We start from the raw sequence: 19,915 nt of genomic DNA, 5'->3' as shown, positions 1-19,915 counted from the left end.
AAGGCTGGGACATCAGAAAAGAACTGAAGCAGGCATAGAGCTTGGCCACCTGCTGTCGACTTATCCATTGCTCCCAGCCTTGGTGCCACAAGCTGGCCTGCACCAGCTGCCTGGAGGGAGCTGACTAGCCACTCGTCCGTGAGAGGAGAGGGGACAGGAAAGGTTATGGAGGAAGATAGAGGTGGGTAGGGGAGACAGGAGCCATCTACTCCTACCTGGCCTCAATCACATGGCAGTGCAGAATCCTCCTCTGCGGCGCCTCTCGCACCTTCAGCTCCAGGCAAATCTCGCCCTGCACCTCTTCATTGGGCTCCACACGGGTCAGGTTGATCCAGTTGTCAATCCCTGCAATGACAGGGGAGTCCATGTGGCTCCCTTGACCTGCCCATTTCGGGCAGCCATGCTGGCCATGTGTGACGTCTGTGCAGCCTCCCGCTACATGCCCTGGCACAGGCCTGAGAGGTGTTACGCACCGCATGGCCAGCCCCAAACAGGCACAACATCACAAGTCAGCCACCCACCTCCTCAAACCATGAGATTGCCTTAAAATCAGGAGCACTACAAACTATTGCAATACAACACCAGGGTTCTCTTCCCTCACCTTTCAGGGCCTTCCCCCACAACAGCCCGCTTCTCTTTTGGAAAGACAAGCTGAGATTCTCTCCTAGCCAGGGGCCCAAGCGACTCACAATAACACCCTGAGAGTCAGCAACACTGAGGGGTGGAGAGAACACAGGCTGCCAGATAACCTGACTTCTCCGTCTGCGCAGACCCTGCTATTCTGTGGGGCCTCACCAGGGGCGGGGTGTGCTGATCTCTGAGCATGCTGGGACCCGCTCGCCAGGAGGCTAAGATTCAGAGCCAGGCCTTGTGGAATGGCCCATAAAGAGCCAGCTTGGTGTCTGCTGCCCTGCATGGCCACTGTGAGCCAGTCACTGTCTTCATAAGGCACTTTTCCAGCCCAAGGCTCCCTCCACTGCCCCATCACCTACCGCGCGGGTGAGATGAAATCCATTCTCTACTGAGAGAGATTTTGCCAATGACATCATCATGCCTGCAAGGAAAGAGCCAGATGTGGGCAAAGAGCACCTAGAATTAACTGCCCTGCATGGTCAAGGGGCAGGTTATCCAGGCGGGCTCCCGCACATCACCCCAGCTGCTCAGGGCAAGTTTCATTCCTTTGTGCTTTGTTCTGCCCAGCTCCAAAGCAACTAACTGTCTCACGGCTCTCCCGCAGGAGTGGCTGGAGGGAGCCCCTCCATCTCTGATGGGGGAAACAGGAGGGGTAGCTGTGAGGGGATCACGGACAGCAAATGCTCTATTCCTGTTGCTTGTTTGCTGCTGAGTCAGCACGACGGGCAGAGGTGCCAGCGAAAGGCACCAGAGCTCAGGCCAATCCATTGCTCCAAGCAGAGCCCGGCTCAGTAAGCCCCCCGGCACTTCATTAGTGTGCTGAGCCCAGCTACACCCACAAGTAGCAGCCCCCTCTCACCCGATGGTGTCCTCATCCAGCACGTAGAAGGCGAGACTGTGGAAGCCCATGGGCAGGTGCAGGGTGTATTCCTCCCCCCAGAAGGGATTCAGATTCTTCCACACGGTAGCAGTCCTGCAAGCAGAGTCCGGGGCAGAGGGGGTCAGTGCCAGCAGCTGCGACCATGCCCCTGAGCCATGCCAGCATTGTGGGCCATGGTGCGATGGAGGAGGTCACAGCTGTGGACCCTGCTGTCACTATGAGAACTACAGGCTCAGTCCCTATCCTCTGGGGGATGGGGTCAGGACTAGGTTTACTCCAGCTGCCTTAACCCAGGAGAGGCAGGAGCTCAGGGACTGGGAGAGATGCCATCTGGACCTCACAGCTCCAAGAATCCAGAGCATGTGCCACACACACAGACCTCGCCGAACGCACAAGGGTCCACACCCGTGCTCCCTGCAAGCTCTGCACTAGTGCAGCCACTCAGAAGTTAATATGCTGCCCGCCTGATTAGCAGAGCGCCCACAGCTAGGTTTTTAGTGTCTACTGGTGGTGCGCCCTCGCCCATGTCTCTGTGCACACAAGAAAATGCATTCAGCCAATGGATGGAAAGGGTTAGAGGAAACACAGGCATGCACCTCCCTGCCAGTGGCATGCAGTGGCCACGGATGCACTGGTGCAAAGAACTACGCATGCATGCATGCAGGGCCAAAGGGACGTAAATCCATGCCTGCAGAGACAGTTGCGTGAGTGGAGACCAGCACTTTGCTCTGTACATCGGTCTCTATTACACCACGCTCCAACAACAGTGCAAATATGGCATATTTACTCATCCCGTCCCCAGGGCGCCCAGCTGGGCACACTCACCTGGCTACCACTTCGTTGTCTACTTTGACAATGCAGTAGGGGTCACTGGTGCCAGACCTGGGGAGGGACACCAAGTAAGCAGGCACACTGGTATTAAGCAGGGCATTGGTATCTGGGCAAAGGACTGCAGCCTTGCAGGGTCACTGGGCTGAGCACTGTTTGCGGAGCATTTAAAGAAGGCAGCGAGGCGCAGTGCGCGGCTCTAATTGGGAACTGGCCTGTAGAAACAGCACCCTGTAGAAAGCAAAGGGCATGGCACAGGCAGCCAGAGGCCCTGCCTTGGGGAAGAGCGGGGGGACCAGCAAGATCCCCAGGGACCAGACTGAAGTGTGGGTAGCACTCCCAAAGGAACAGCAGGGTTCGACCAGCCGGTGCTCTGGCCCTGTAAGTACTGAAGATCTGCGGGGTTCCTGAGAAGCAATGTATTACATCAACACAGCTCCCCATTTCCCCCAAGCCCCCTTTAGCCCCCCTCCATGCGCTGCATGGCCCAGCTGCCCCTGCTTTGTCTCTTCCCATTCTTTGGTGCCAGGCCCACCAGGCATAGGAGCACTGCCCTCCCCCTGGGGCCTCCATGAAGTGCTGCCAAGGGTCACTACTTCTGCCACCACTGCCAGAATCCTGGGGCAGGCCCATGCAAGCCAACGAGCCAGCTAACTGGCAGGTTTCTCTGAAGGCTCGCTCACTGCTGTCTGGATCACAAAGAACTACAATTCAAAGTGATCTTGACAAACTGGAGAACTGAGCTATGGACAACAAAACGATGAATGTCAGGTGCTGCACTCAGGACAAAACGCAAATGTAGAAATGCAGACTAGGGGGCAGCAGGCTTGGCAGCAGCCTGGCTGACAAGGGTCCGGGAGCCTCCGCGTGTCTCTGCAATGCCAGGCTGCTGAAAAAAAAATCAAAATGCAATGTTAGGTTGTGTTAACAGAGACATCTTGTGCGAGTCACGGGAGGAGACAGTCCCTTCCAGTTAGGCCTCAGCTGCTGTACTGTGTCCATTTTGGTGATCAGGAACCAGAGGCGAGTGGCACAGATGATCGAGGGATGGAACGCAGCCACATGAGCAAAGGCTGGAGGAAGTGGGTGTGGTCAGTTTAGAAAAGAGGCGATTGAGAGGGACAAAGTGGCATCTTCAAATACTTGAATGGCTGCCCTAAAAGGGCAACAGAGGGCAGGAGACATGGCAACGGGTTGAAAGCACAGCAGAGCAGAGTTAGATGGAAGCTCTGGAAAAGCTTCCTCGCTGTAAGCAGAGTGGGACAATGGAACAGATGCCGAGGGGGAGGGTGTCAAGAAGAGGCTGGATGGCATCTGTCTAGGGTCCTTCAGATGCAGCTCCCACTTCTTGGCAGGGGGTTAATCTAGTCCTTGTGTTTCCTCCCAGCCCCACGAGTCTAGGATTCTATTCTAAGGAGAAGTGGCTCTTTAGGAGGCATCTGAACAGAGCCCACAGGAGTTGGGAATCTGGGGGTGGACTAGGGCAGCACAGAAGGGGCCAAGGCTTCCCTGGGGAAGGGTGCCAAAGGAATATTTCATTCACCAGCTTCACGATCCCTGGGAGTGAGTAGTAGGCTGGTCTCCCAGGAGTAATATGCATCTGCCCTGTTGTATTCATAACACGCATCCCAAGGCTGGAGGGCAGTGCAAGATCCATGCTTTTAGGCAGAGATGGTGGGTACAAAGTTCACAGGGGCAGTTGAAAATGGCACAAAATGCAATCAGGAGCCCTTGGAATTATGTGGAAAAAACTGCTTCATGGGGGCAGTGATCCTGCATCAGGATGCACTATGATCCATTTCCAGAATGCCTACTAGGGAAGAGTGATGATTTGCGCAGTGGGATAGCTACCCGTGGTACACTGCTCTCTCCACTGGTGCTAGGGCACCAACATTGAACAGACTCCACCAACACCAGTGATGGGTGAACTTGCACAAGTATTGTAATTACAGCAGTTTATGATCACTGATGTAACTGACATCTATTTAACTCTGTAGCGTAGGCATGTGTGATGTAGTGGGGCCCTGGATCCACGCTGGTTGGGCAGTCATTGGTTGCTGTGTTGTGCTGTGTGACCCCTACTGCCCTTTGCTGGTGTGTAGAGACTCTGTGTGCGTCTGTGTGCAGTGCCCAGCAGGGTATGGTCCCTGAGGGTGAGCAATGGCCCAGCCGCCTGACACCTAGGCTAGGTAGAAGCTATCTGAACAAATCAAGGGGCATGGCTGCCTGGGGGCTAAGGACCAGCTGCTGGGAGTTGAGTCAGTCTGGGCTGGGCTGGGGGAAGGGGGAATGTTTTTAGACCAAAGAAGGGGGTGAAGCCCCTTCCCCCCAGAAGCACTAAGGCTCTGCCCTGGCTCCTATGTCTACCTTCTTTTCTGCTGGCTGGCGGAGTCACATCTGGCTGCGGAGGAGGGTGCAGGGCCAAGGGCTCCCCGACGTGCTGTCACAGCATGGCCTTAGTTTCTTAGGGTTTGTCTAGACTTAAAATGCTACAGCAGCAACAGGATGCTCCACTTGGTGTGGATAATTCACACCCCCAAGACAAGCTAAGTCAATGGAAGAATTCTTCCATCTGCACAGGGACTTAGGTTGGCTTAACTATCTGCTCAGCAGTGTTCCCTGTAAGCTGAGCATTTTGGTGGCCACCCAGGAGAGATTTAGGTGCTGCCCAGCTGATTACCAGAGTGCCCACAGCAGGCGGCATATGTTTCTATTGGTGGTGCACATCTGCACATGCCTCTGTGCACATAACATTCATTCTGTACACATACCGAAAAATTAGAGGGAACACTGCCACTCATGGGAGTGAATTTTTCATAGCCCTGAGTGACACAGCTTCTAGTGTAGACCAGGCTTTAGCAAACTGTAAGAGCAAATAGTCTTCCCCCACATCCTGCCGGGCAGATTGTGATCTTCATGTAAATATCAGTGTTTTCTTTGCTGTGTCGGAGCTCAGAGAAAATGGATTCCTCTCCCCAAGCCTCTAAGGGTACGTCTACACTGCAACACTATTTCAAAATAACTAGCGCTATTCCAAAAGAACTTGGTCCGTGTCTACACAGCAGGCAGTTATTTTGAAATAGTGTCAAATACTGTCAAGCTGGAGGACTTGTTACTCCTTAACCCTCATTGTACGAGGAGTAAGGGAAGTCAGAGGAAGAGTGCCTTATTTCGAAATAAGTGCTGAGGAAACACTCCCATATATTTCAAAGTAAGCTATTTCAAAATAACATACGCAATTGAGGTAGCTCAATTTGCGTAGCTTCTTTCAAGTTAAACCCTGCTGTGTAGATGCACCCTAAAAGGTCCAAGATCTCCTGCACAATGCGTGCTGGTGCTCTTTTGTGCCCCTGGAAACTGGAGCTCATAGGACTTGAAGTCATGGAAGTCATGGCCATGTGTGCTGCTCAGGAGTGCTGCTTGCTCTGAGGTGTGATCGCAGCACTGGCCACATGGGAAATGAAATTCGAACTTTCCCAGGGCTTTTCTTATTCACCTGGAAAGAAGTAAAGGCGCAGGTTCTGGCCAGAGTAGTCAGTGCAGGGCACTGTGGGATGCCTCCCGGAGGCCAAGAGCCTCAACTTTCACAACACTGTATCTACACTACTGTAAATTCAACCATGCAAAGTCAAAATTCCATGCAGTGTGCAGCGGCAGTCAAAAAAGCAAATGGGATGTTAGGAATCATTAAAACAGGCAGTTCCCAACCTTTTCCAGATCGGAACCCATTTTGACAATTCAGGAAGACCTGGTGACCCAGGGCAATTCAAAAATGTATGAATGGCTCCTTAAGAGCCACCTGGGGAGACACCTGGCGACCCTTTTGAAATGTAATGGCGACCCAGATTTGGGTCCCAATCCGTAGCTTGGGAAACCCTGAGATAGAGAATAAGATGGGGAATATCTTATTGCCTCTATATAAAACCATGGTACGTCCACATCTTCAATACTGCGTACAGATGTGGTCGCCTCATCTCAACAAAGATCTACTGGCACTGGGAAAAGGTTCAGCAAAGGGCAACAAAAGTTATCAGGGGTTTGGAATGGGCCCATATGAAGAGAGGTTAAAAAGACGTGGACTTTTCAGCTTAGAAAAGAGGAGACTAAGGGGGGATATGATAGGGGTCTATAAAATCATGAGTGGTGTGAAAAAAGTGAATAAGGAAAAGTTATTTACTTATTCCCACAATATAAAAACTAAGGGTCACCAAATGAAATTAACAGGCAGCAGGTTTAAAACAAACAAAAGGAAGATTTTCTTCACTCAGCGCAGTGTTAACCTGTGGAACCCCTTGCCAGAGGATGTGGTGAAGACTAGGACTTTAACAGGGTTCAAAAAAGAGCTAGAGAGATTCATGGAGGTTAGGTCCATCAATGCCTGTTAGCCAGGATGGGTAGGAATGGTGTCCCTACCCTCTGTTTGTCTAGAAATGGATGACAGGGGAGGGATCACATGATGATGACTTGTTATATTCCCTCCCTCTGGGACATCTGGTATTGGCCACTGTGGGAAGACAGGACACTGGGCTACATGGACCTCTGGTCTGACCCATTCTGGCTGTTCCCACGTTCTTATGTTGTCAAGAAAAGCAGGAGTACTCAGATAGACTTCGGTAGCCCTTAGGTTCGATGGAACCGGCTTGGTAGTGTGGGCACATCATTTAGAAAAACAATCAACTGTGTGCAGCTAAGTTCAATCTAAACTAACATGGACCAGGCCTAAGGAACCTCCCATTGTCCTTCCTGAGACACTCCCAGCTACTGCTTCAGAAACAGGACAGACCATGTGGGGAGTTAGCACAAAACCCAGCTGCAGAAACAGCTTGGTAGCACTGGACGCTGGCTTGGACGCCGGCCCACCCCCAGCCAGCACTCAGTGGTCCGGCAAGCCCTGGATGCTGGCTTGGACACTGTCCTCCCCCCAGCAGTCAGTGACCCTCAAGCCCTGGACACTGGCTTGGACACTGTCCTACCCCCAGCAGTCAGTGACCCCCAAGTCCTGGACACTGGCTTGGACACTGTCCTACCCCCAGCAGTCAGTGACCCTCAAGCCCTGGACACTGGCTTGGACACTGTCCTACCCCCAGCAGTCAGTGACCCCCAAGTCCTGGACACTGGCTTGGACACTGTCCTCCCCCCAGCAGTCAGTGACCCCCAAGTCCTGGACACTGGCTTGGACACTGTCCTACCCCCAGCAGTCAGTGACCCCCAAGTCCTGGACACTGGCTTGGACACTGTCCCCCCAGCAGTCAGTGACCCCCAAACCCTGGACACTGGCTTGGACACTGTCCTACCCCCAGCAGTCAGTGACCCCCAAGCCCTGGACGCTGGCTTGGACACTGTCCTCCCCCAGCAGTCAGTGACCCTCAAGCTCTGGACACTGGCCTGGACACTGTCCTACCCCCAGCAGTCAGTGACCCTCAACCTCTGGACACTGGCTTGGACACTGTCCTCCCCCCAGCAGTCAGTGACCCTCAAGCTCTGGACACTGGCCTGGACACTGTCCTACCCCCAGCAGTCAGTGACCCTCAAGCTCTGGACACTGGCTTGGACACTGTCCCCCCAGCAGTCAGTGACCCTCAAGCCCTGGACACTGGCTTGGACACTGTCCCCCCAGCAGTCAGTGACCCTCAAGCCCTGGACACTGGCTTGGACACTGTCCCCCCAGCAGTCAGTGACCCCCAAGCCCTGGACACTGGCTTGGACACTGTCCCCCCAGCAGTCAGTGACCCCCAAGCCCTGGACACTGGCTTGGACACTGTCCTACCCCCAGCAGTCAGTGACCCCCAAGTCCTGGACACTGGCTTGGACACTGTCCTACCCCCAGCAGTCAGTGACCCTCAAGCCCTGGACACTGGCTTGGACACTGTCCCCCCAGCAGTCAGTGACCCCCAAGCCCTGGACACTGGCTTGGACACTGTCCTCCCCCCAGCAGTCAGTGACCCCCAAGCCCTGGACACTGGCTTGGACACTGTCCTACCCCCAGCAGTCAGTGACCCTCAAGCCCTGGACACTGGCTTGGACACTGTCCCCCCAGCAGTCAGTGACCCCCAAGCCCTGGACACTGGCTTGGACACTGTCCTACCCCCAGCAGTCAGTGACCCCCAAGCCCTGGACACTGGCTTGGACACTGTCCCCCCCAGCAGTCAGTGACCCCCAAGCCCTGGACACTGGCTTGGACACTGTCCCCCCAGCAGTCAGTGACCCTCAAGCCCTGGACACTGGCTTGGACACTGTCCCCCCAGCAGTCAGTGACCCCCAAGCCCTGGACACTGGCTTGGACACTGTCCTCCCCCCAGCAGTCAGTGACCCCCAAGCCCTGGACACTGGCTTGGACACTGTCCTCCCCCCAGCAGTCAGTGACCCCCAAGCCCTGGACACTGGCTTGGACACTGTCCTCCCCCCAGCAGTCAGTGACCCCCAAGCCCTGGACACTGGCTTGGACACTGTCCCCCCAGCAGTCAGTGACCCCCAAGCCCTGGACACTGGCTTGGACACTGTCCTACCCCCAGCAGTCAGTGACCCCCAAGCCCTGGACACTGGCTTGGACACTGTCCCCCCCAGCAGTCAGTGACCCCCAAGCCCTGGACACTGGCTTGGACACTGTCCCCCCCAGCAGTCAGTGACCCTCAAGCCCTGGACACTGGCTTGGACACTGTCCCCCCCAGCAGTCAGTGACCCCCAAGTCCTGGACACTGGCTTGGACACTGTCCCCCCCAGCAGTCAGTGACCCCCAAGCCCTGGACGCTGGCTTGGACACTGTCCTACCCCCAGCAGTCAGTGACCCCCAAGCCCTGGACGCTGGCTTGGACACTGTCCCCCCAGCAGTCAGTGACCCCCAAGCCCTGGACGCTGGCTTGGACACTGTCCCCCCAGCAGTCAGTGACCCTCAAGCCCTGGACACTGGCTTGGACACTGTCCCCCCAGCAGTCAGTGACCCCCAAGCCCTGGACACTGGCTTGGACACTGTCCTACCCCCAGCAGTCAGTGACCCCCAAGCCCTGGACACTGGCTTGGACACTGTCCCCCCAGCAGTCAGTGACCCTCAAGCCCTGGACACTGGCTTGGACACTGTCCCCCCCAGCAGTCAGTGACCCTCAAGCCCTGGACACTGGCTTGGACACTGTCCCCCCAGCAGTCAGTGACCCCCAAGCCCTGGACACTGGCTTGGACACTGTCCTACCCCCAGCAGTCAGTGACCCTCAAGCCCTGGACACTGGCTTGGACACTGTCCCCCCAGCAGTCAGTGACCCCCAAGCCCTGGACACTGGCTTGGACACTGTCCTACCCCCAGCAGTCAGTGACCCCCAAGCCCTGGACACTGGCTTGGACACTGTCCTACCCCCAGCAGTCAGTGACCCCCAAGTCCTGGACACTGGCTTGGACACTGTCCCCCCAGCAGTCAGTGACCCCCAAGCCCTGGACGCTGGCTTGGACACTGTCCCCCCAGCAGTCAGTGACCCTCAAGCCCTGGACACTGGCTTGGACACTGTCCCCCCAGCAGTCAGTGACCCTCAAGCCCTGGACACTGGCTTGGACACTGTCCCCCCAGCAGTCAGTGATCCTCAAGCCCTGGACACTGGCTTGGACACTGTCCTACCCCCAGCAGTCAGTGACCCCCAAGCCCTGGACACTGGCTTGGACACTGTCCCCCCCAGCAGTCAGTGACCCTCAAGCCCTGGACACTGGCTTGGACACTGTCCCCCCAGCAGTCAGTGACCCCCAAGCCCTGGACACTGTCCTACCCCCAGCAGTCAGTGACCCCCAAGCCCTGGACGCTGGCTTGGACACTGTCCCCCCAGCAGTCAGTGACCCTCAAGCCCTGGACACTGGCTTGGACACTGTTCCCCCAGCAGTCAGTGACCCCCAAGCCCTGGACACTGGCTTGGACACTGTCCCCCCAGCAGTCAGTGACCCCCAAGCCCTGGACACTGGCTTGGACACTGTCCTACCCCCAGCAGTCAGTGACCCCCAAACTCTGGACACTGGCTTGGACACTGTCCCCCCAGCAGTCAGTGACCCCCAAGCCCTGGACACTGGCTTGGACACTGTCCCCCCAGCAGTCAGTGATCCTCAAGCCCTGGACACTGGCTTGGACACTGTCCTACCCCCAGCAGTCAGTGACCCCCAAGCCCTGGACACTGGCTTGGACACTGTCCCCCCCAGCAGTCAGTGACCCCCAAGCCCTGGACACTGGCTTGGACACTGTCCTCCCCCCAGCAGTCAGTGACCCCCAAGCCCTGGACACTGGCTTGGACACTGTCCTACCCCCAGCAGTCAGTGACCCCCAAGTCCTGGACACTGGCTTGGACACTGTCCCCCCAGCAGTCAGTGACCCCCAAGCCCTGGACACTGGCTTGGACACTGTCCTACCCCCAGCAGTCAGTGACCCTCAAGCCCTGGACACTGGCCTGGACACTGTCCTCCCCCCAGCAGTCAGTGACCCCCAAGCCCTGGACACTGGCTTGGACACTGTCCTACCCCCAGCAGTCAGTGACCCTCAAGCCCTGGACACTGGCTTGGACACTGTCCCCCCAGCAGTCAGTGACCCTCAAGCCCTGGACACTGGCTTTGACACTGTCCTCCCCCCAGCAGTCATTGACCCCCAAACCCTGGACACTGGCTTTGACACTGTCCTCCCCCCAGCAGTCAGTGACCCCCAAGCCCTGGACACTGGCTTGGACACTGTCCTCCCCCCAGCAGTCAGTGACCCCCAAGCCCTGGACACTGGCTTGGACACTGTCCTACCCCCAGCAGTCAGTGACCCCCAAGTCCTGGACACTGGCTTGGACACTGTCCCCCCAGCAGTCAGTGACCCCCAAGCCCTGGACACTGGCTTGGACACTGTCCTACCCCCAGCAGTCAGTGACCCTCAAGCCCTGGACACTGGCCTGGACACTGTCCTCCCCCCAGCAGTCAGTGACCCCCAAGCCCTGGACACTGGCTTGGACACTGTCCTACCCCCAGCAGTCAGTGACCCTCAAGCCCTGGACACTGGCTTGGACACTGTCCTACCCCCAGCAGTCAGTGACCCCCAAACCCTGGACACTGGCTTTGACACTGTCCTCCCCCCAGCAGTCAGTGACCCCCAAGCCCTGGACACTGGCTTGGACACTGTCCTCCCCCCAGCAGTCAGTGACCCCCAAACCCTGGACACTGGCTTTGACACTGTCCTCCCCCCAGCAGTCAGTGACCCCCAAGCCCTGGACACTGGCTTGGACACTGTCCTACCCCAGCAGTCAGTGACCCCCAAGCCCTGGACACTGGCTTGGACACTGTCCCCCCAGCAGTCAGTGACCCCCAAGCTCTGGACACTGGCTTGGACACTGTCCTACCCCCAGCAGTCAGTGACCCCCAAGCCCTGGACACTGGCTTGGACACTGTCCCCCCAGCAGTCAGTGACCCCCAAGTCCTGGACACTGGCTTGGACACTGTCCTACCCCCAGCAGTCAGTGACCCCCAAGCCCTGGACACTGGCTTGGACACTGTCCCCCCAGCAGTCAGTGACCCCCAAGTCCTGGACACTGGCTTTGACACTGTCCTCCCCCCAGCAGTCAGTGACCCCCAAGCCCTGGACACTGGCTTGGACACTGTCCTACCCCAGCAGTCAGTGACCCCCAAGCCCTGGACACTGGCTTGGACACTGTCCCCCCAGCAGTCAGTGACCCCCAAGCTCTGGACACTGGCTTGGACACTGTCCTACCCCCAGCAGTCAGTGACCCCCAAGCCCTGGACACTGGCTTGGACACTGTCCCCCCAGCAGTCAGTGACCCCCAAGTCCTGGACACTGGCTTGGACACTGTCCTACCCCCAGCAGTCAGTGACCCCCAAGCCCTGGACACTGGCTTGGACACTGTCCCCCCAGCAGTCAGTGACCCCCAAGTCCTGGACACTGGCTTGGACACTGTCCTCCCCCCAGCAGTCAGTGACCCCCAAGCCCTGGACACTGGCTTGGACACTGTCCTACCCCCAGCAGTCAGTGACCCCCAAGTCCTGGACACTGGCTTGGACACTGTCCTACCCCCAGCAGTCAGTGACCCCCAAGTCCTGGACACTGGCTTGGACACTGTCCTACCCCCAGCAGTCAGTGACCCCCAAGTCCTGGACACTGGCTTGGACACTGTCCCCCCAGCAGTCAGTGACCCCCAAGTCCTGGACACTGGCTTGGACACTGTCCCCCCAGCAGTCAGTGACCCCCAAGTCCTGGACACTGGCTTGGACACTGTCCTACCCCCAGCAGTCAGTGACCCTCAAGCCCTGGACACTGGCTTGGACACTGTCCTACCCCCAGCAGTCAGTGACCCCCAAGCCCTGGACACTGGCTTGGACACTGTCCTACCCCCAGCAGTCAGTGACCCCCAAGCCCTGGACACTGGCTTGGACACTGTCCCCCCAGCAGTCAGTGACCCCCAAGCCCTGGACACTGGCTTGGACACTGTCCTACCCCCAGCAGTCAGTGACCCCCAAGCCCTGGACACTGTCCCCGCAGCAGTCAGTGACCCCCAAGCCCTGGACACTGTCCCCCCAGCAGTCAGTGACCCCCAAGCCCTGGACACTGTCCCCCCAGCAGTCAGTGACCCCCAAGCCCTGGACACTGTCCCCCCAGCAGTCAGTTACCCCCAAGCCCTGGACACTGTCCCCGCAGCAGTCAGTGACCCCCAAGCCCTGGACACTGTCCCCCCAGCAGTCAGTGACCCCCAAGCCCTGGACACTGTCCCCGCAGCAGTCAGTGGTCCGAGGAGCCTGGGGACCTGATTTACACCAGCGGGGCTGCCCCACGTCTCTGCCCCAGCAAGCTGGAGGTTTCGTGGCGAAAGCCAGGCCCCAGGCGTTTCTCCGCGGGGTGACAGGAGGAGCTGGGTAGTGGAAAGCGCCAGGCTGAGTGCTCCAGGGTCTCCAGTGCCTCGGACCCGGTGTTCGGCACCGCCTCTCTGCCCGCCCGCCCCGTGGGTAGTTGTCGCTTGCAGCCGCCCTAGGGCACAGCCACCAGCAGACTGACCCAGCAGCTCCTGTGACTAGAGCCCCGGAGTCCCAAAGCCCGGCTCTTACCCCAGATGGATGCAGGCTGGGAGCCCCGCGCTGGGCAGCCTGTGGAGCAGCACCAGGCAGCCTGCTCCCTCCCCGGCCCGGCCCCGCAGCAGGGATACCAGGGCCTGCAGCTCGGGGGTCCGGTGGCACCGAGCTGGGATTTCCCTTGCTCCGAACGAAACTCCGGCAGCAGCGCCTGCCTCAGGGTGGGCCAAGCTGGCTCTGCTCGGGCGCAGCCTGCAGGGCACCGGGACTCGGACGGGGGTCGGGGGTCGGCCTGCAGCTCGGGACCTGGGGCTGGCTCCAAGCGCGGGACAGCGCAGCGCAGCGCAGCAGCGCTCAGGCTGGGCAGGTGCCCGGCTCCTCCAGCCTGGACGGGCCGGTCTGCTTCCTGGGGCAGGGGCTGGAGGGGCCGCCGAGGCCAGAGTGCGGGAAGGGGGAGCCGGAGACCCATGCGCGGCTCTCCCCGGCTGGGAGCCCGGAGCGCGCCTGGTTCCCGCGGGCGGAGCGAGCTGCGTGGGAACGGAGCCCGGCAGCAGCGACTTTCCGCGCGGGGCGGGGGCAGCCCCCGGCCAAGCTCGGGGCGCGCGGCGCTGGGGCGGGGCGGGGCAGGGGCAGCCCCCGGCCAAGCTCGGGGCGCACGGCGCTGGGGCGGGCGGGGCGGGGGCAGCCCCTGGCCAAGCTCGGGGCGCACGGCGCTGGGGCGGGGCAGGGCGGGGGCAGCCCCTGGCCAAGCTCGGGGCGCACGGCGCTGGGGCGGGGCAGGGCGGGGGCAGCCCCTGGCCAAGCTCGGGGCGCGCGGCGCTGGGGCGGGGCGGGGCAGGGGCAGCCCCCGGCCAAGCTCGGGGCGCACGGCGCTGGGGCGGGCGGGGCGGGGGCAGCCCCTGGCCAAGCTCGGGGCGCGCGGCGCTGGGGCGGGGCGGGGCGGGGGCAGCCCCCGGCCAAGCTCGGGGCGCACGGCGCTGGGGCGGGCGGGGCAGGGGCAGCCCCCGGCCAAGCTCGGGGCGCACGGCGCTGGGGCGGGGCGGGGCGGGGGCAGCCCCTGGCCAAGCTCGGGGCGCACGGCGCTGGGGCGGGCGGGGCGGGGGCAGCCCCTGGCCAAGCTCGGGGCGCACGGCGCTGGGGCGGGCGGGGCGGGGGCAGCCCCCGGCCAAGCTCGGGGCGCACGGCGCTGGGGCGGGGCGGGGCGGGGGCAGCCCCTGGCCAAGCTCGGGGCGCACGGCGCTGGGGCGGGCGGGGCGGGGGCAGCCCCTGGCCAAGCTCGGGGCGCACGGCGCTGGGGCGGGCGGGGCGGGGGCAGCCCCCGGCCAAGCTCGGGGCGCACGGCGCTGGGGCGGGGCGGGGCGGGGGTAGCCCCTGGCCAAGCTCGGGGCGCACGGCGCTGGGGCGGGCGGGCGGGGGCCGACTCACACATCCTTGGCGGGCAGGCTCCGTCCTTCCACCACCCTGAAGTGCAGCGACGTGTTCCGGGCCATCCCAGCCGAAGGGCCGCCCGGCCCCCGCGACCATCGGCTCCTGCCCGGCCCGGGCTCGGCCGCAGCCGCTTCCGAAGCCGCGCAGCCCGCGCAGGAGCCGGTCTTGCCGCCAGGGGCAGCCCCGGTCGCGGTGTCACGCTCCCTTCCCGCTCCCAGGCTGCGCGAGTCTGGCCAGCCGGGCGCGCAGCGCGGGGAGCCGGCAGCGACAGGTGCCCGCGAGCACTGCCCCGCGCCTCGCCTCGCCGCGCCGCGCCGCGCCCGCAGAGCGGAGCGCCCCCGCCTCCTAGCGGCAGCGAGGGGAACGCTCCCTCCGGGCTCCCGCACTGGGCTTGCGTGTCTCTCGCATGGAGTCAGAGGCTGGGGAATCGCCAGCGCTAAGGCAGCGGGGCCTGCAGTGGGCATGGGCCGTCACTGGCCGTCACTCCAGCACAGCAGAAAGTCTGAGACAAGCAGGGGCTGTTCTGAATAAACCCTACCTGTCACAGCAGCCTTGCAAAGCAGAACAGTCTAGTTCTTTCCATCCCTTTCCTGGGTACCACTACGTCCTCCTCATCTCACCTCCCTTCAAGGGACCTCAAGCCACTTCCTTAACACTAAGAAACCTCTCAGTCCCTCTGTGCAGCATCAGCATCCCCACTGGATAGATGGGGAAACTGAGGCACAGCACAAGGCCATGACTTGGGAAAGTTGGGAACAGAATTCAGGTCCCCAGCTCAGATCTTACTCGCAAACTATCCGCTTTGCAAGAAAAAGGGGCCAGCTCCTGCTCTCAGAGACATAAGAACATGAGAACGGCCATACTGGGTCCGACCAAAGGTCCATCTAGCCCAGTATCCTGTCTGCCGACAGTGGCCAGTGCTAGGTGCCCCGGAGGGGGTGGAACGAAGACAATGATCAAGTGACTTGTCTTGTGCCATCCATCTCCAGCCTCTGACGAACAGAGGCCAGGGACACCATTTCTATCCCCTGGCTAATAGCCTTTTATGGACCTAACCTCCAGGAATTTATCTCTTTAAACTCTGGTACAGTCCTAGCCTTCACAGCCTCCTCTGGCAAGGAGTTCCACAGGCTGACTACGCGCTGTGTGAAGAACTTTTGCTTATTAGTTTTAAACCTGCCACCCATTAATTTCATTTGGTGTCCTCTAGTCCTTATATTATGGGAACTAATGAATAACTTTTCTTTATTCACCCTCTCCACACCACTCATGATTTTATAGACCTCTATCATATCCCCCCTCAGTCTCCTCTTTTCCAAACTAAAAAGTCCCAGTTGCTTTAGCTTCTCCTCATAGGGGACCTGTTCCAAACCCCAATCATTTTAGTTGCCCTTTTCTGAACCCTTTCCAAGGCCAAAATATCTTTTCTGAGGTGAGGAGACCACATATGTACACAGTATTCAAGATGTGGGCGTACCATAGTTTTATACAGGATTATAAGATATTCTGGGTCTTATTTTCTATCCCTTTCTTAATTCCTAGCATCCTATTTGCCTTTTTGATCACCGCTGCACTCTGTGTGGACGTTTTCAGAGAACTAACCACGATAACTCCAAGATCTCTTTCCTAATTTGTTGTAGCCAAATTAGCCCCCATCATACTGTACGTATAGTTGGGGTTATTTTTCCTGATGTGCATTACTTTACACTTATCCACATTAATCTTCATTTGCCATTTTGTGGCCCAATCACACAGTTTTGTGAGATCTTTTTGAAGTTTTTCACAGTCTGCTTCTGTTGTGACTGTCTTAAACAGTTTGGTATCATCCACGAACTTTACTACCTCACTGCTTGCCCCTTTTTCTAGATCATTTATGAATAAATTGAATAGGATTGGTCCTAGGACTGACCCTTGGGGAACACCACTAGTTACCCCTCTCCATTCTGACAATTTACCATTTATTCCTACCCTTTGTTTCCTGTCTTTTAACCAGTTCTCAATCCATGAAAGGATCTTCCCTCTTATCCCATGGCCATGGAATTGACACAAGAGCCTTTGGTGGGGGACCTTGTCAAAGGCTTTCTGAAAATCTAAGTATACTAGATCTACTGGATCCCCCTTGACACTAGGCATCCTCTGCCTTATCCAGGAGTTGCTGAGGCCAGAACAGGTGTGTTTACTAAAGAATGTTGCTCCCTGTTAGTGGTCCTGGGGGCATCAAAAGCTGGGGTGGCCTGATGGGTAGAGCTGGAGTGTGGAGCCAGACTCAATCTGTTTGGCTCTAGAGCAGCCAAGACTGGTGGTGAGGGTGATGGAAGAAGTCCAGGGATGCATGTATGAGGGCGTGAGAAGGTTGCTACCCTTGGTGTGCACCAGCCCAGTGTTTCTGCTGCTCTCACTGCCTCTGCACCTGATGCGCAGAAGAAACCTGTGAGAATAGTGAGAATAGTGCCTCTGCTACCTTCACCTCCCCTCACTGCCATCTGCTGTGCATGGGCTCAGCTGGCCTGATTCAGAGCCAGCATCCCCTGCGGGAAGTGGGGAAGAGCTGCCCTGGAGCCAGGAGAGAGAATCGGCTCTGAGTCTCAATGTGATTTTTAGCTCTTGAATTCTTCCTGCTCCACAGCAGGCCTGCGAAGCTGGGGGGACTTTGTATACAGTGTGTGCTGGGAACAGAAGCTGGGGAAATAGGCAGCTTCTACAAGTACTGTCTTAATGGCTGATCCAGAGTCTATTGGAGTCAATAGACAGGCTCCCTCAGTTCCTGTGGGCCTAAAATGAATACAGGGGGGACGGGCCACGATGGCAAATTGAACCAATGGTCAGAAACCCAACTCCACCAGGGACGTATCAGCCCCACAGAAGTTCCTATGAATCTTGGCTGCCATGCAAACCCTGATTAAAGAACCCCAGTGACTGTACCTTGCCGGAGCCCCTCTAACTCCCATATCCCTCACAGCTGCCTGACCAATGGGGCCAACCGGAGCTATGCATGCTGGGAAGGAGGGGGTCATGTCACAGAGGACCACTCAGAGGGTCCCGCAGCTGCAGCCCTAGTTAAACCAGGTGCCCTAACAGCCATGCAAAGCAGACGGAAGAGAGGAGCGGGAAACACACACCGGGCCAGGCAGGGACCAGACTAGTTTGCAGGTGGCCAGGCTTTCCCAGGCTGCCCCCTGCTGAAAATAAATCCGCATGTCTGGGGTGGGCTTCTGGCTCCACCTTCCCTGCACTAGATTGGTCTCTAGGCTCTCCTCCTGCAGTGGCGTGCGGAAGGGAAACTTTAAAGGACTCTGGATGCCAAACGTGACCATGGCAACCGAACGTTGTGCTGTCCGTCTCCTTGGCAATGGTCGGGCGCTACTCCCTGCCTTGACTCTTTGCAGGCACTGGGATGGTAGCAGGGCCCGTTCCCCGAGCCACAGGGCCCTGCTGGGGGCTGGGCCACGATGGCTTTCCAACTGGAAGAATATCTGCGGGCAGTTTTCCGGAATAAGCTGCTGCTGCCGTGAGTAAGAGCCTCTCCCCCCGGCACCCTGCGCTCCTGGTTACTTCAGGGTTGGTAGAGCCAGGCCCAGGCCTTGCCAAGTCTGACAAGATAAACAAGCTCCACCACCCCCTCACATCAAGCCCAAACAAGCCAAACCCGTTTCAGGCACTACCTGCTGCCAGCCTCCTCCCCACTCCCAAGCCCCTGCTCAGCCCCATCACAAGGATTGTATTGACGTCTATATTTGGGGGGTGGCTCCAGCCAAGTCAACAGAACTGTGCAAGGGGGCCGCTATTTTTTTTGGGGGGGGGAGGATTTTATTTAACCATGATTCCAGGGACCACTTAAGCAACTGAAAATGCCTTTATTCAGACAATAACTTAGAAATTAACTGACAAGAGCATTGTATCTACACCTTATAGACAAAAGAAAATGAAATAAACATTAAATAAATATTAGACTCGCTCAGCTCAAATATAACAGACTGACATCTTGTGGCAAGATAAGGACAGTGGTTAGGTTTAAAATTGTAATGTATATTCTTACTCTCACTAAAGTCAGATCACAGTGGCACTGATCTTTGTTTTTTCCTCGGGGTGCTTTTAAAGAGGTAGCGCATGTGTTTGGAGGGGTGCTCCTGCAGTTTGTTGCTAGGGCGACTACTTTCAGCGTATTTATACACTCCCTTCATATGCTGGTTATTGAATGCATGTATCATTGGGATCATCGCTATTTGAATGATTCAGTTCAAAGTTGTCAAGTCTGACATGGGAAAGGCAACTCTCAGGCCCTTGCTGGAGCTGAACTGGAGCTGTTCCTTCTTAAAGGACCAGTCACCTGGTGACAAATTGGATGAGATTTGAGAAAAGAACTCACCTTTTTGGTTTCAGTTTGTTACTTGCTATCTATTGGCCTGCATATTCAGTTGAGGAGTCTGTTTCTCTGTCATTTCTCTGACAATAACAGGAGGAAAAACTAAGTTAAAACAAACTGGAAACCTTTGATTGGAAAACCATAATCCCTGGGCACCAGGCAAGCTCTAGAAGGAAAAGCACTTTCAGCTTGTCCTCTGGGATATATCGGAGTGGAACTGGGGGAAAAGCTAGTATGCATGGCCAATGTCCCCTCTAATCTTTTCCATCCACATGCAGATTTTTTCTATTCATGTGTAGAATAACTAGGGCTCGCCCAGTGGCAGTGAGCCCCGCTCGCCAGCCGTGTGGAACCGCACGCTGCGCATGCGCAAACCGTGCTGGGCTAAAATATACTCGCCACGGGTGAGTAGATTACATTAATCGTCGAGCCCTCAGAATAAATATTTGTATGCGCACCAAGGCATGTGTGAATGTCACCAGCAGTAGAAACACAAACCTAAGTGTGGGCGCTCTGCTCATCAACTAGGTGGCATCTGAATCTCGTCTGAGTGGCTGCCCCAGCACCCATCTCACAGGGACACTGCTCATGGCTCTACAGTCCCCCACCTCCAGCCTTGACATTAGCTAGGTTGCCTGCTGACTGTGCATCCCTTGACATGAAGGTGTTACATTCTCAGTGCAGGGTGGTGGTCACTGAGGAGAAGTGCTGGCTTGTGGAGCTGCACTGGCCAAGCCTATGTCGGGGGGCCAAGTAAACACGTGGCACTT

General features: G+C 57.7%; 2 protein-coding genes across 14 annotated transcripts in view; one reads left to right on the top strand and one right to left on the bottom strand.

Moving 5' to 3' along the window:
* Positions 1-15,096, bottom strand: part of RASAL1 (RAS protein activator like 1) — a 63,251-nt gene extending 48,155 nt beyond the window's left edge. For 6 of the 12 annotated variants that reach the window (XR_016348338.1, XR_016348337.1, XR_016348339.1 and 3 more), the window contains exons 1-5: positions 14,780-15,094; positions 2,339-2,395; positions 1,493-1,606; positions 993-1,054; positions 216-345 (exon numbers count right to left, since the gene is read on the bottom strand). Coding sequence is in view for 7 of the 12 variants with exons in the window: in XM_089775181.1 (XP_089631307.1) it covers positions 216-345; positions 993-1,054; positions 1,493-1,606; positions 2,339-2,395; positions 14,780-14,844 (428 nt within the window). In the remaining 5 variants the exon portion in view is untranslated. Of the gene's footprint in view, positions 1-215; positions 346-992; positions 1,055-1,492; positions 1,607-2,338; positions 2,396-14,779 lie in introns of all 12 variants that reach the window. The other 6 variants (XR_016348340.1, XM_089775179.1, XM_089775182.1 and 3 more) reach the window with 3 other exon arrangements.
* Positions 15,097-18,117: 3,021 nt separating this feature from the next.
* Positions 18,118-19,915, top strand: part of CFAP73 (cilia and flagella associated protein 73) — a 14,013-nt gene continuing 12,215 nt past the window's right edge. Inside the window, exon 1 of one of the 2 annotated variants that reach the window (XM_089775175.1) lies at positions 18,118-18,290. In XM_089775175.1, coding sequence (XP_089631301.1) covers positions 18,232-18,290 — 59 coding nt within the window. In that variant the 5' untranslated portion in view covers positions 18,118-18,231. The remainder of the gene's footprint in view (positions 18,291-19,915) is intronic. The other variant, XM_075897937.2, reaches the window with a different exon arrangement.

The sequence above is a fragment of the Pelodiscus sinensis genome, chromosome Z (assembly GCF_052426305.1).
Source record: "Pelodiscus sinensis isolate ZL-2025 chromosome Z, ASM5242630v1, whole genome shotgun sequence".
In the NCBI taxonomy this organism is placed as follows: domain Eukaryota; kingdom Metazoa; phylum Chordata; order Testudines; family Trionychidae; genus Pelodiscus; species Pelodiscus sinensis.
This window is presented reverse-complemented; position numbering and strand designations above follow the sequence as displayed.